The 12,977-nt window shown below is 40.2% G+C and overlaps 1 protein-coding gene across 1 annotated transcript; it reads right to left on the reverse strand.

Annotated features, from left to right (window-relative positions):
- Positions 1–5,395: 5,395 nt before the first annotated feature.
- On the reverse strand, positions 5,396–11,732 carry irx6a (iroquois homeobox 6a). The gene is made up of 7 exons (XM_088938890.1): positions 11,661–11,732; positions 10,213–10,476; positions 9,450–9,559; positions 8,541–8,848; positions 7,367–8,002; positions 6,742–6,856; positions 5,396–5,960 (listed from the first exon to the last, which is right to left on the reverse strand). The coding sequence occupies exons 1-6, from the start codon at positions 11,724–11,726 to the stop codon at positions 6,747–6,749; spliced, it is 1,494 nt and encodes a 497-aa protein (XP_088795016.1). The 5' UTR covers positions 11,727–11,732; the 3' UTR covers positions 5,396–5,960; positions 6,742–6,746.
- Positions 11,733–12,977: the final 1,245 nt, after the last annotated feature.

Below are 12,977 nucleotides of genomic sequence, written 5' to 3' on the forward strand. Positions count from 1 at the left end.
TTTTACTTTGGCATAACTTCCACCTCATATCTTCCTTCAGATATTGCCCCCGATTTGAAAAAATGGTTTAGTTTTGTTGTGAAGCAAGCAAAGCACCTCTGTGATTGTGATTGGAAAGGTGTGGGCTCCAATCAGAGATGGGTCACTGGCGTTGTAGCCTTAAGCAATGCGTTTTTTTTCTGTGGTTGCTTTGGGTAACATCCAAATGTTAGTTGTTTTGGGTAAAAGCATGAAACGATTTAAGAATGATTTGTTTTATTTTCCTGGTAGATTTTGTCGGAGTTGGTATTGGGCAAAAAGAGTCCTATAATAATGGCTGTGATCTTCTTAGAGCACAGTGTCCCATCCCAACCGAAAAGTTTAAGAAGTCATTACACAGCACTGACAGACCTGCAGCCACATTGACCTGACAGCAGGAGGTCTGACTGTACACTTGTGGATGAGAAGTCTATCTAATCTGCTTGTTAGTGAAGGCTGTGCTACATCCGAAACATTCGCCCCTCTTGACACTGAGAGATAAGACTCTCTTATAAGGGATTATTCCAGTACAAGTGACTGGTTTTGCTACCATCCAAACCCAGATAAATCTGTCATTTTCCCTGACCTATTTATAATGAATTGCATTTTCTTACGTTTACTGTAGTAGTGTTTGACTGGTGAATGCATTTGAAAAAAAAATATCAGGCTAAGATTTACATTTTAAAAAACAGAACGGTTTTGGTTGATGAGTGAGATACATTCTTGCCAGAAATCGTATTTACTGTATTGCATGTTTTTTTCACCAGTTCATTAAAAAATAAATTAATAAAATAATACAACAGTAAGTCTACTGTGAGCTAATTGGAGGCCTACTGGTGCAACTCTCATCAAAGAAACCCATGATATGTTATGTAACTTCGGTTGTTTAATTTTCATATTTCATACGCGTTTGTAACATGTCTTCTAGGTCTGTGTCATTACAAGCTATAGGCATACAGTACAGCACAGCATCTTTTGTAAGGAGGGGATAGAATTGGGGAACTGTTGTAGTGGTCTCTGCTTAAATTTTCATCTGCTGTATTGGAAGTGTTTGCAAACCCTAAGCAGTCACTTCGCCTGTCCTGGAGGACGATTCGAGGAAAAGGTTTCTAATTGATCTCATAGCTGCCCGGCAACTGTGCTGAAAAATGGCAGAATTCCACGACATTGTTCCCCTCAGATATCGTGTTTCTCTGTAATCCTGTTGCGTTTTCTCCATTACTTTCAGTGGTTGGCGTCTTTTCTTTGTAATCGAACTTTTAATTAACCTTCCAACTATAAATATTTAATATTGACGGAAAACGGCCGTGTACCTCAGGAACACTGAATGCTACATTAACAACACAGGATTGAGAGTTGGTATTTTATTTTCTTACTAGAAAAACATATTAAAAGTGTTAAGCACATAGAGTTTATAGACATGCAGTGAGAAATATCAGTTAAACTTGTTGAATATTAAAGTGAGAGAATACTAACCAAATTTATGAGTTGATTTACAAAGCCGGTTTTAAGGATTTTTATTTTATCAAAAGATAGTTTAAATGAATTTACATTGATACAAAGAAAAGGTTTGTGTGGGAAAGTGCATTTAATTAAATATACAGTATATTTTAATACCGTCGCATATTTATTTGGATCTTGCATTTCAATATACTTATTTTTAACGATGTTGCTGTCTGTTTTGCTTGTCCTGGATAATCTCGAAGAACCATAAAATATTGATGCGGCGTCTCCTGAAGTATCAATTTAGCTTCCAAAACTGTTTTGTTAAAAATGTTAATTATAACAAGCCTCTAAAATATCATTATTATATCATTGATTCATTGGAACCCATGTAATCACACCTTTTATTATTCTGCTGTTAAGGAGTGTGTAACAAACGAACAGACCATTGTCATAACAGTTTCTTAATATTAGATGTATAATTCATAATAAAGATCACCCAAGACCTCCCTTCAATTCCCTGCAACGATTTTGCTATTTTAAATCAGGATGAACCCAATTTTTCATTAAATGTTAATACTGTGCTCTTAAATTCCTTTTTCATATTATTCCGCCATCATGCCCAGCTCTGATTTTTAATCAAAACAGTATTCAGAATACGATTCCAAAAGATTATATTAGGAGAGATTTGCGATACATATCTTGCCTGTATGACAGATTGCGTAGAATTGCTGATCTAGACGGATAATCTTGAATCACGGTCGGTTGACCTTTAATAAAAAGAAAAACCACATAACTCTTAAAATATGCCCAGCGTGTCACCTTAATTTTGTTGTTTGCTCATAAGAAAATAGAAAGTAGAATTTAATCCTTCGTTTTGCAAGAAACGTTTCCCAGGTAAAACAGCAGGGTGTGAGAGGACATATACAGACCTATGTAACAGCTGAACAGAAAATGCTTTTTGAACTTCCCCTTTACCTGCATACGGTCCAGGACGTATTTGCATAAAGAGAATCAATGTTTACCCTACGATTTGGAGATAAATAAGGCTGAAGTTTAATAATAATAATTATTAGATTATATTCATATTATTTCTTCAAAGCGATTTTAAAATAGGATTGGTGTTCTTCAGTCTTAATATTATTTTATGTATTTAAATTATTCTGTAAAAACATACAATTAGCTGTTGAAAAACATGAGTGAAAGATGGAATGGTGGATGGGGTTCCGGATCGGGCTGTTGCCGGTTCAAGTTAGGGGTGGGACGCGAGTGCTGTACTTTCACGCCACTTCCTCCGGTGTCCTGCTGTGTAAAAGGATGCTTTGGTGGTATCGTTGAAAATGAGAATTCGTGCAATTGCATCGACTGCCGAAATACGTGAATAAAAATATCAGCTTTTTTGGATATCTTTAAAAAAAAGTGCATGAGAACAACAGTTCGGGGTTAGAATCTCGGAAACCCTATGAAAGTGAAGGGTTGCTCAATAACTTGCGTGCCGGCAGATTGTGTCGGTTGCTGCTGTTCTGGTGTGTGTGGCGGACAGTAGTCGTTACTGATCTGGAAAGACACCTTGTCTTTGTCTCTTTCACGGCAGACCCGTGGCGAAGCAGTCAGGCAGACAAACACAGGTGAGACGAGGTGTGGTCTTTTGTGAGGCGAAGATTTCTACACATGGAAGGGTTTTTGCTGATTTCGTTTAGTTTTTTTAATAAATAGTCCTTACGATAGAAATAGCACCTTTTTACACTAATACCTCAAGGCCCTTTGTTTTGTTACATTTTGGGGGCCTGGTTGTATTCAGAACTAACGCTGTATTTACGAAGAAAAACTGTAAATAAAATTAAACTTTTCATTAATTACAACTTAATAATAAAATTGAAAGCGGAAAAAAAACATCCAATGACAACGGCGATAGCATATTTGCAAGAGGGCCATTTCTTTTAAACTACCTTCTCTGTCTCTGCAGTTTAACACCTGGTGACCTAGTTTAGCAGCTTTAGAAATTCTTACTGATAGAATCTCTGCCAGTATTTCACTGCTGGGCCGGCAGCTCGAGGGGGGATCCGCTCTTATCTGTATAATCAGCCAGTACAAACTGAAGGTATTGCAATAAATACAATTCAAGATTGTCCGCTTGTTATTGTGGTCTTCTGGAGAACTGCAGGGAATTGTGTGCACAATCAAAAGTTACTGCAATGCAAAATAAGGACCGTATCTTATTTTGATATTTTTATCTATGTCGAGACTCCCCTGAGGAGAAAAGGCACAAGCAGACTAGCACAGGACACCTGTGAGTGGGCCTAATACTCTTTATTACAAGCACTAATCCTTTAAATCCGACCTGAAATAATGTTTATCTTTTGGTAGCTTAATTTCTTTGCCTCTAAGCTGCGGGTCACTCGCAACAGACTGTGCCATTTCTAAAATGCTGGTACAAAAGATTGCCTTTTCTTAGGACGGGCGATAATGAAATAAGGTTTATATACCGTAAGCCTTGAATGACCCCCACATGCCAAATAATAATCACGTCAGCTACCGTAGCCTGTGATGCAACGTTCTACGAGATAAGCAAAAACCTTCTCTTCCTTATGAATAATTACAGAATTGTAACTGTAAGAGTAATGTGTGTACCAAGCCAGTGAAAGACATGTTCCACTGCACTTGCTCAAAGTGCATTAACTGTGCGGTGGTGTTAATATTGAGGCGCAAGAGCTGGGACTTCTGGGTGTTCAGAGCAATGAAGGAGGGCACGATTTTGAGTAAGCCCCTCGTATACTTTGAGTTAACACCGTCCTAAGGTATCTCAGAGGTTTCCAAGAGAGTTCAGATGCTGTGTCGCTATTAGTTTGTGGTTCACGTGAAATTAATTGCTAGAGTAAAAACAAGTCGTTAAAACGAATTTCTTTCTTTAACTTTTTTCCTCTTCTGCTTCCCTGTGTTTGTAAAATTTAACTTTTCAGTTAATGTCCTGTTGTAGACTTCTAACGTATTTCCATAATAGGTCTGTTACAGTCAGATGGTACTTGAGAACAAAGTTTTTCTTAATATTTCAGTGCACTAATGTACAGTTGATCTCAATTAACCTGCATCAGGCCTCTATAACGTGAGCTTAACTACTACTAGAAACTACTAGACAGGAAGACTTTGCCGTTCAGGATCATCTATTCAGTATTGTCTTTAGCAGGACAAGAAAATGGATATGATCAGCGTAGCAGCATCGTTGTTTCTCAAAATCTGTGCATTGGTGTTTTTTAATTAAAATCTAGAAAAATGGAAGAGATTTGAAAATAACCCCCTCTCCGCGCCTCATACTTTATCCATACATAAAACAAAAACATTTAGTGTGCGGGGACAGCATGCTTTTAATATTGCGAAGGAAATCGTTCCATTTCCTCTCATTCGTCCTCCACAAGTGAAACTCCGATGACTACGCGTACAGCCTCAAATACACGAGCATACAATGGCATACTAATGTGGGTTTATTTTACAGCAGTTTTATAACGGCAGTTACTGGCTAAGACTGCAGAGACCACAAAATAGTTAAAGCGGTTGTTGACCCAGATGAACCACGAGAATGGTCCTTATCGGTGTGATCTATAAGTGACCTCTTAGTTACCACAATTATTGAATTATTGCAACGGCTCCTCGACACAGGGAACAAAGATGCATTCATTCCGTATTCCTGCCTCGTTTTTAGTCTGAACAGTAGGAAAGTGTCTGATGCCATTTCTAATTAAATAAAGACAATGGAGAGACGCTGTCCTCTTTCTTCCTTGTCTTGTAAAGTTCATTAATGCCCTTGACTGAATTATGACCTACTAACAATGCTCCATTTTCATGAATCGAGTCAAAAAGATAAACTTTGATCAAGAGCAGAACTAGCAACATTTTAATTCGCCGTTTGAATGTATATCAAACTGGAAATCGGGACTCAGAAACATTTTTTAATCGCATTCTTATAAAATATTTTATACATGACAGAAAAATCTCACAAACTCTCGGAGAAAAGTCACGGTGTATTTTGTATTTTTACAGTAACGACACGCAATGTTTTCCGGAAGATTCCTCTCTGGACGCAACGACCTATAAAAACGCTAAGCATTTTTTTTTAATTGAACATAAAAATATGACATCTAGCAATACATATAACACGTTTGCAACATAATCAGATGATGTCATTGAGGAGACACATGAATTACGAAAGAATAAATAAATTATAATGCTACACTACGATTGCCCAGTGCATAAATAAGAAACTAGTTCTAGTTCCGAAACCGTTGCATTCTTATTAAGACTTGCATACAGACGCCCTCAGCATAAACAATATTGTGCAAAAATTCTATGGCTGCATTCACAGTTTCTAGAGTCTCTGTGGTGACTAAAAAAGTCGCAGAAGTCACAGCTGACAGCTCGGAGCTTAGTTTCTCTGTCGCAGATTCTTAGTGCATTATTGAAGTTACATGATTTTCCCAGCGGTTATCGGCTACACCTCTGTCAACCTAATAAAATAAAAGAATACATATTATTAAGCTTTTTAACTGTGACTGTTGAGCACATTCGCAAAGATAAAAGAGTTGAAAAGATACAAATCTTAAGTCACAGTCTTACAAAATACATAACAGAATTAATGCCGGCGCACAAAGCACTTAGCCTGTGAACGGCTTGCATAACTTCATATCTTCACATGGCCATTAACCATGGTATTAAATAAAAATACTTAGCACTTTTTTGTTAGCAGGCAGTTTTAAACTTAACAAAAAAAAATACGTCTTATGGTCAAAAAAATATTAATTGGCAATCCCCAGTTGATACTGCAGCTAAACAAACCCCCAGGAATGACCGGGGGTTATTTCTTTACAATGTACAAAATACATTTGTATCTAATTATCAGTAGACGAAACGGAGAAGCGATAATACCTTAAACAAATAGCCCCAAACAGGATTCTTTTAAAGTGATTCTTGAGTTTGGCTTAATTCTAACAAAGACTTAGGATCTATCTTTATTCTGCACAGGTCTAAAAGACTGGGGTACATTGACAACCAAGCAGAGCTCAGAAAGAAGCTTCATTAAACCCTGTTGAATTAATTTATATATGACCTATCTGACCTAATTGATTCATACATGACCTTTCTGTGTGTGTGTTTGCAAATCCAGGCGCCACTCCGAGACAATGCTCAGACATTGAATGCTCACACAGTCTTAATCAGACTCCATATCTTTGAGCTTCTTACATGGGGGTGGTGTCTGGCGAACGCAGCGATTAGGACAGCAGCTCTTACCTTCCTCACCTCTTCAGCACAGGCCTGAACGCAGTGACTTTGTCGTCCTGCTGCACTGAGCACGCGTCTCTGAGGTCTGTGGAGTCTGGCTCCGATTTTGCACTTCTTCCAAAGCCTGGATGAAGAGATTGACTGTGTTAAATAACACAAGACAATGCAAACAAACAATTAAGCACTCAGCTGTTGTTCAGTCTACTTACAGACATGTCAAGCATACACAGAATCACTACTCTGTTGTTTCTGTAGGGAAGGAGACTTAACTGGAGATTCCCCATCTCTCTTTTTGCATCTGGGTATGTGTGTCTGTTTGGACTGTGGACATACTTTTTGCTTTACGCTGTTTTGTGTGGTAGCACCCTCCCCCATTATGGTCTACAAATTGCATACAAAATCGAATTCATTTCATGCAGGTCTATGAAGTTTAACTTGTTCCTATATGTATAATTAACATGGCTTTGCCTAAACCCCCCAAATTGTAATTAAATAGTGCAATTAATGAGCAAAGAAAAAAGACAAGATTGAGTGGAAATGCACAGTATATACACAGGAATAGTGCAACTGCAAAGGCAGCATGTTTCCTCCCGTGTGCTACGTGTATTAAGAACGCCCAGCAAGGCTCGGGTACCTTCGAGAGACGAGTACTGGCAGGTTTCGGGTAGCACTGGGTACGAGGAGCAGTGGAGCTGCAGGGGCTTATAATTAAGCCCTGGAGTTCTGTACATCTTGCTGTGGGAGTGAGGTGCATCTGGAAACGAAGTTTCAGAATTCGGCAGGTCCTGAAGGCACCGCAGTTCTCTGTACTGACCCCCACTCACCATGGAAAGTCTTCCGGCTTGCAGCTGGCAGTCCATGCCACCAGTCCTGGCCTCGCTACTGCTGTGGGTGGGACCCAGTATGACACTGGTGGCCGCCGTGCGGGCCAGAGACCAGATTCTGGGCTTCTCCGATGCTTCAAAATGTGACAGGGCTACACCAGTGGTGGGGACGACACCCGCTGGTTTAGTCACTGGACTTTCCAAGAAGTCTGACGCCACAGCTCCGAGGCTCTTGTTATTGCACGGAAATGCGTGAAGGTTACTGGGGATGGTCAGGGCCACGCTGCAGTCTCTTTTTGGAGGCTCGGCGGCCAGGGCTCTCCGGAGACCTGGCTCGTCCCTTGACGCCTTCTCGCCGTCGCTGTCCAGCTTGTCACAGTCCTCGTCGTCCATGTCCTCGAGGTCACTCAGTCTCAGATCCTTCTCCTCTTTACACTCCTTGGAATCTGTGTTTGAAAGAGCAGGAATTACAAGAAAGACAACGGACGGCACACCCTTCCAGTACACGCGCCAATACTGTCATTTTCGCAGCCCCCTCCCCCCCCTCCTCGGAGCTCCTGGTTATTCCTTGGATACAGTATTTGGTATTGCAGAGTATATCCTGAGTTCCCCATCCCACTGTGTTGCCGTGAAAGCTTCATAGTGTTTTCTTTAGCCCCATGCTACTACCACTCATAAGAGTCTTGAATTTGGAGTCTGTAAAATACCACACCTTAAAAAAATCAGACCTTTCTATTCATTGACAAGTTTTAGTTACAGCTCCCAGCTTCCCTTCTCAGAAAGGTTTTCTTCTGCTCCGTCTGGGTTGAGTGTGTAATAATGTGGGGTGACAGGGTAAAGTTTAATTTTTTAAAATAGAAAAAATCCACTAAAATGCAATTACTGAGGTTTTTTGATGTTTGGTGTTGCTAGCGTATTATTCTTAATCTGCACATCACTCTCGGTGTCACAGATGCAGAGACCTATAGCGAAGTGAACCGATACCTTTGTTGACAGAGTCCGGGTCATTTTCATGGTCCTGTTTCTCAAGCTCCTCTTTTCGTTCATCTCCTGCTTTGTTTTTAGGAGACCAGGTCATCTTGTTCTCCTTCTTTAGCCTTCTCCTGGCGTTGGCGAACCAGGTGGACACTTGCGTGAGGGTCATTTTGGTGATGATGGCCAGCATGATTTTCTCCCCCTTGGTGGGGTACGGGTTTTTCCTGTGCTCATACAGCCAGGTTTTGAGGGTACTGGTGGTTTCCCTGGTGGCATTTTTTCGCCTGGCTGTGCCATTGAAATCCACAGGCCCGTACCTGGGCATAAAGGCAAGGAATATTAATTGTCATACAGAAAAACATGCTTATAAAATACCCGCATGTTTTTTTTTCCTTCTGGAATAATAACACAATTTTTTTTTCTTCTTCCCTTGAGGAACCAAGTGTGCGTTTTAAAATAAATTAAAAAAGCGCTTCATCCGAAATACCTCAGCTGAACAAGTCTGTTATATCTGTGAGGACCCCTCTAACGTTGAGTACTTTGAAAAAGTCATTCAGCATATGTCATATGTCTTTAATCTACATTGCACGAATCTGGGCTTACTGGACTTCTGTGTCTGCACAAAATCGATCTTTAACAACACGTCCCGTCATTTGAGATGGGATTTTTCTAGTAGGACAATACCAGCAAATAAATATACAGTGCATGCATATTAATATCACCCAATTTGAATCGATGAATACACCATACAGGGTGATTGGTTAGAGGTTCAGGTTAAAGAACAGCGCTGAATGAAATTAATAAACGAGACTGTTTTATTTCCATTTCAAAATTTAAATCCTCCTGACACTATTAAGGAGAAGTGTTGTAGTGGTGCAAGCAGAAAAAGAAGCCGGGCTGTACGTGAGACGGCCGTACCTGTCGTACTGGTACTGTCCCAGGGAGTGCTCGTAGGGGTAATAGGCGGCAGATTGCGAGATCCCAGAGTGCAAACTTCCAGCTCCTTCCTTGATGTCGTACTGAGGGTTCTGGAAACACGAAAGACACCAGTCAGAATATACCCCGGCGTGACTAGCGAAAAACGTGTCCAGATATACAAAGCACAACCACTCATCTCTCATAAGCCGAATGTTCCTATATGCATACCGTTAGTCTTATGACTTTAACCGTATGTATCTTTTCAATATATTACTTATGGGGAATAAATATTTTTTTCTTAAATATAACGTGGTATTGAACGTACGTTTGTGTTATTTCAGAATACATCTGGAGTCTATTTAATCGTTTTAGTTTATTATGTCACTGACCTTAAGTTATGAAAAATACAATAGGCTTCTGTAGTTATTCAGCATTAACTCTGCGAGAGTTGTTTCACACCATATAAGTTTTTACTCGTAAGAACAGCAGTCTTAGGGAAGTCTGAAGGACATAATAATCTATTTGTAAAATTAGCTTTTGTGCCTTTTGGGTTGCCGGTGAACTGAAGTACTTTGGAATTTTCCAAAAAAAAGAGGTAGAAAAACGAGAAGACAGCGCTCCAGACATCATGCATGCTTAGTTGTGTTGTAGCTCATGTGAAGAACAGACTCGCGGAAAAACAATGAGGATCAATAAACATCTGGCTTGAAGTGATCGATCGAAATCGCTGAGCGCTGGCTTTATGAGACGGTGCGGAGCGTACCAGCGTGCTGTACAGAGCAGCGGGGTCCGGGCTGTAGGAGAAGTAGTTGGCGTAGTTCTGGCTGGCGGCAGCAGCCGCGGCGTAAGGGGAACCGTACACACCGAGAGCCGCGTTGAGCTCGGTCCGTGTGCTCGCCAGCAGCCGGTTCTCGTAAGACGGACAGCAGAGAGCCGCCGCTGCTTGTGCTGAACTGGTGGACCCTTCCGATACCGACCTGGAAACTGAATCGCAGCAAGTCGTACTGGAGTTTGCTGACACGAAAAACTGCGAGGAGAGAATTGTGGATAGAACTGTCATTCAGATATAGGCTAGTATAACAGTCTTGCACAGAACTGTGCATATATATATATATCAAATACAGTGTATTTAGATTTGTACTTGACTTACATTGCATTAAAAGGAAGGAGCAATGACATACAAATGCATACACAGGCTACTTTAAGTGTATCAGAGAACTGCATGAATATGTGAGCTGGAATGTATTTGAACATGGCCTGATTATGAGCTCTGTGCGTGTAAAAGTGTAACGGTAGTTTGGAAATAACAGAATATACTAAGCCAACATGACTTTTGGCGAAACTGAAGTCAAAGAATATTGGAAATAAACGACCCAGCGATTGGGATCTTGTTGAATGAAACCAGTCTGAGATTTAACAAGTGTAACGTTTAAACTCGGGCAAGTTATTCCGAGATTTAAACTCGGAAAAAAGTAAGTCTCTTCTTTTCTACCGTTTTCCTGTTCTAATTAATCTCGGGGTGTTGTTATTGTGACAGTCATATTTTCGTCCCTGCTCGGACCTCGTTTCAATATCAACTGTAAGAAACTTCAGCATGCATGTCGTTAACATAGTTTCTCAAAAAACTACCTGCTCCGTACTTAAAACTATTTTAGTGTACACGGCTCGAAACCTATCTATGGAAAACTGATCTGGAAGCTTTGTGGCATTGTCTTTTATTTTATTTTACTGGAAAAAGTCGAGCGAATATAAAGAAGATCAACAAGAACTTCGAAAGACTGGTGGTCACTTACATCTCTGTTGTACATCTTTAGCCAAACAAATCGTTCTTATATCAGAAGCCATTATATTAAAATAAGACTATTAATACAAGCAATGAGAGATCATTAAATGAGAAAATATATTGTATATAGCAGCAATAAACAGAACATAGCGCACGTTGCACAGATGTCCCACTCTCAAAACAAAAATAGTTTAAATATTTATTGAACATATTTTACAAAAATCTGATGCCGAGCTTTTAAAGCTATATAAGTGAAACCTGCAGCTGAACCACACTGGCTGGAGTGGACTTTAAATGATTACTGGGTCTTTATGCTACAACTCTATATTAATAGCAATAACATGATTTGTCTCTCTTGAACTGGTTCTTAAAAACACAGTGAAAAAGATGTCAACGTAATGGAAGATAAATGTTGATGACTCTCTTACCTGAGAAGTTGCGTTATAAGGATATCCGAACTGAGAGAAAGACATAGCTGCTTCTTTCGTGACCATCGGCAATATTATTTTCCCCCGATCGATTGTAACCAAATCTACTTCAAAAGCACCTTCTTACACACATTTCCACCTACGGCCTTTTGCTCAATAATACATCATTGCACTTAGAAGACTTAGCATGGCATGTAGTATACAGTTCACTGCAGTAAGGAGGTTTTGATCCACCGAAGGAAATAATAAAAGGTAGAATTAAAAAAAAAGAAAACGGTAACAAAAAATACAGATATTGTGCTTTAGCTGGAGGGTTAAAACGATAACGTAAGTCTTGCAAGATATGGGCTCTTCTCGTGCTATTATTTGTGCCTCTATAGTTCTTTAGCATTCATCCATGCAAGGGTATCAATGTGACGTCACAGTAATCCCGGAACGGCAGGATAGCAAGGATAGAATAATGTCTTTGCCAATCATATCTAACATCGCCTTTCCTTAGGTGTGCTCTGCACACCCGTGTCCCGTTGTGCTGTGCTACATTGCAGCACAAAAGACAGGATCTGTAAAAGGGTTTTGACGGTCTCTTTCCACCCTGAAGTAATTATAGCTGAGGTGTGCGTTGTACTGAATTAAGTAAATTAAGTTAGCACACGGACACAGCCAAACTAGTCAGTCTGTATGCGTTTTATTCTCGTAGAGATGTACACCCTCGTACCCATTTAAACCTCAACCCTTTTAATCCTTTTAATTTTAGGTCATTATATGAAAGCAGCTGCGCGTTTTCTGGCTTTATTGTTATGTGGGAATTACGCAGGTGAACAATCAATGTAAATACATGCGCAGGCACACAAACTTTCCTCTACGCGTACTTTAACGCAAGCTGTATCGATCTGTTGTTTTTCAAGACGGCGGGGAGAGGGGGTTTCTTATGAAGATATCCGGGCGCATCAAGTACAGATGAAGGTGTGCAGACTGCGGTGCTGTTTAAATGAATCGGCGCGGAGCCCGTGTGGAGGGAGCTAAGTGTAGCCTAGGAGAAACAGCGCGCTTAATTTTCGCCGAAGACTCGGGACATCCTCATGAAAGCAATAAATAAGTTTTATTTAACACTGTCGAAGTCCCTCTGGGGTGTTGAACGAAGCTTCCAATTTCTCCTCCTGTTTTTTTTTTCCTGGTAGCGTCCGTTCTCTGGCCAAAGGTCCCGCCCCTAATTAATGACGATGATGTACCCATTTTTCTCTATTAGAGCTAGAAACGGTCCCAACAGGAATGAATGTAAATGGTTTGGCAGGTCGATAGAAGAGTGATTGATGGCTG

The sequence above is a fragment of the Atractosteus spatula genome, chromosome 21 (assembly GCF_055471065.1).
Source record: "Atractosteus spatula isolate fAtrSpa1 chromosome 21, fAtrSpa1.hap1, whole genome shotgun sequence".
In the NCBI taxonomy this organism is placed as follows: domain Eukaryota; kingdom Metazoa; phylum Chordata; class Actinopteri; order Semionotiformes; family Lepisosteidae; genus Atractosteus; species Atractosteus spatula.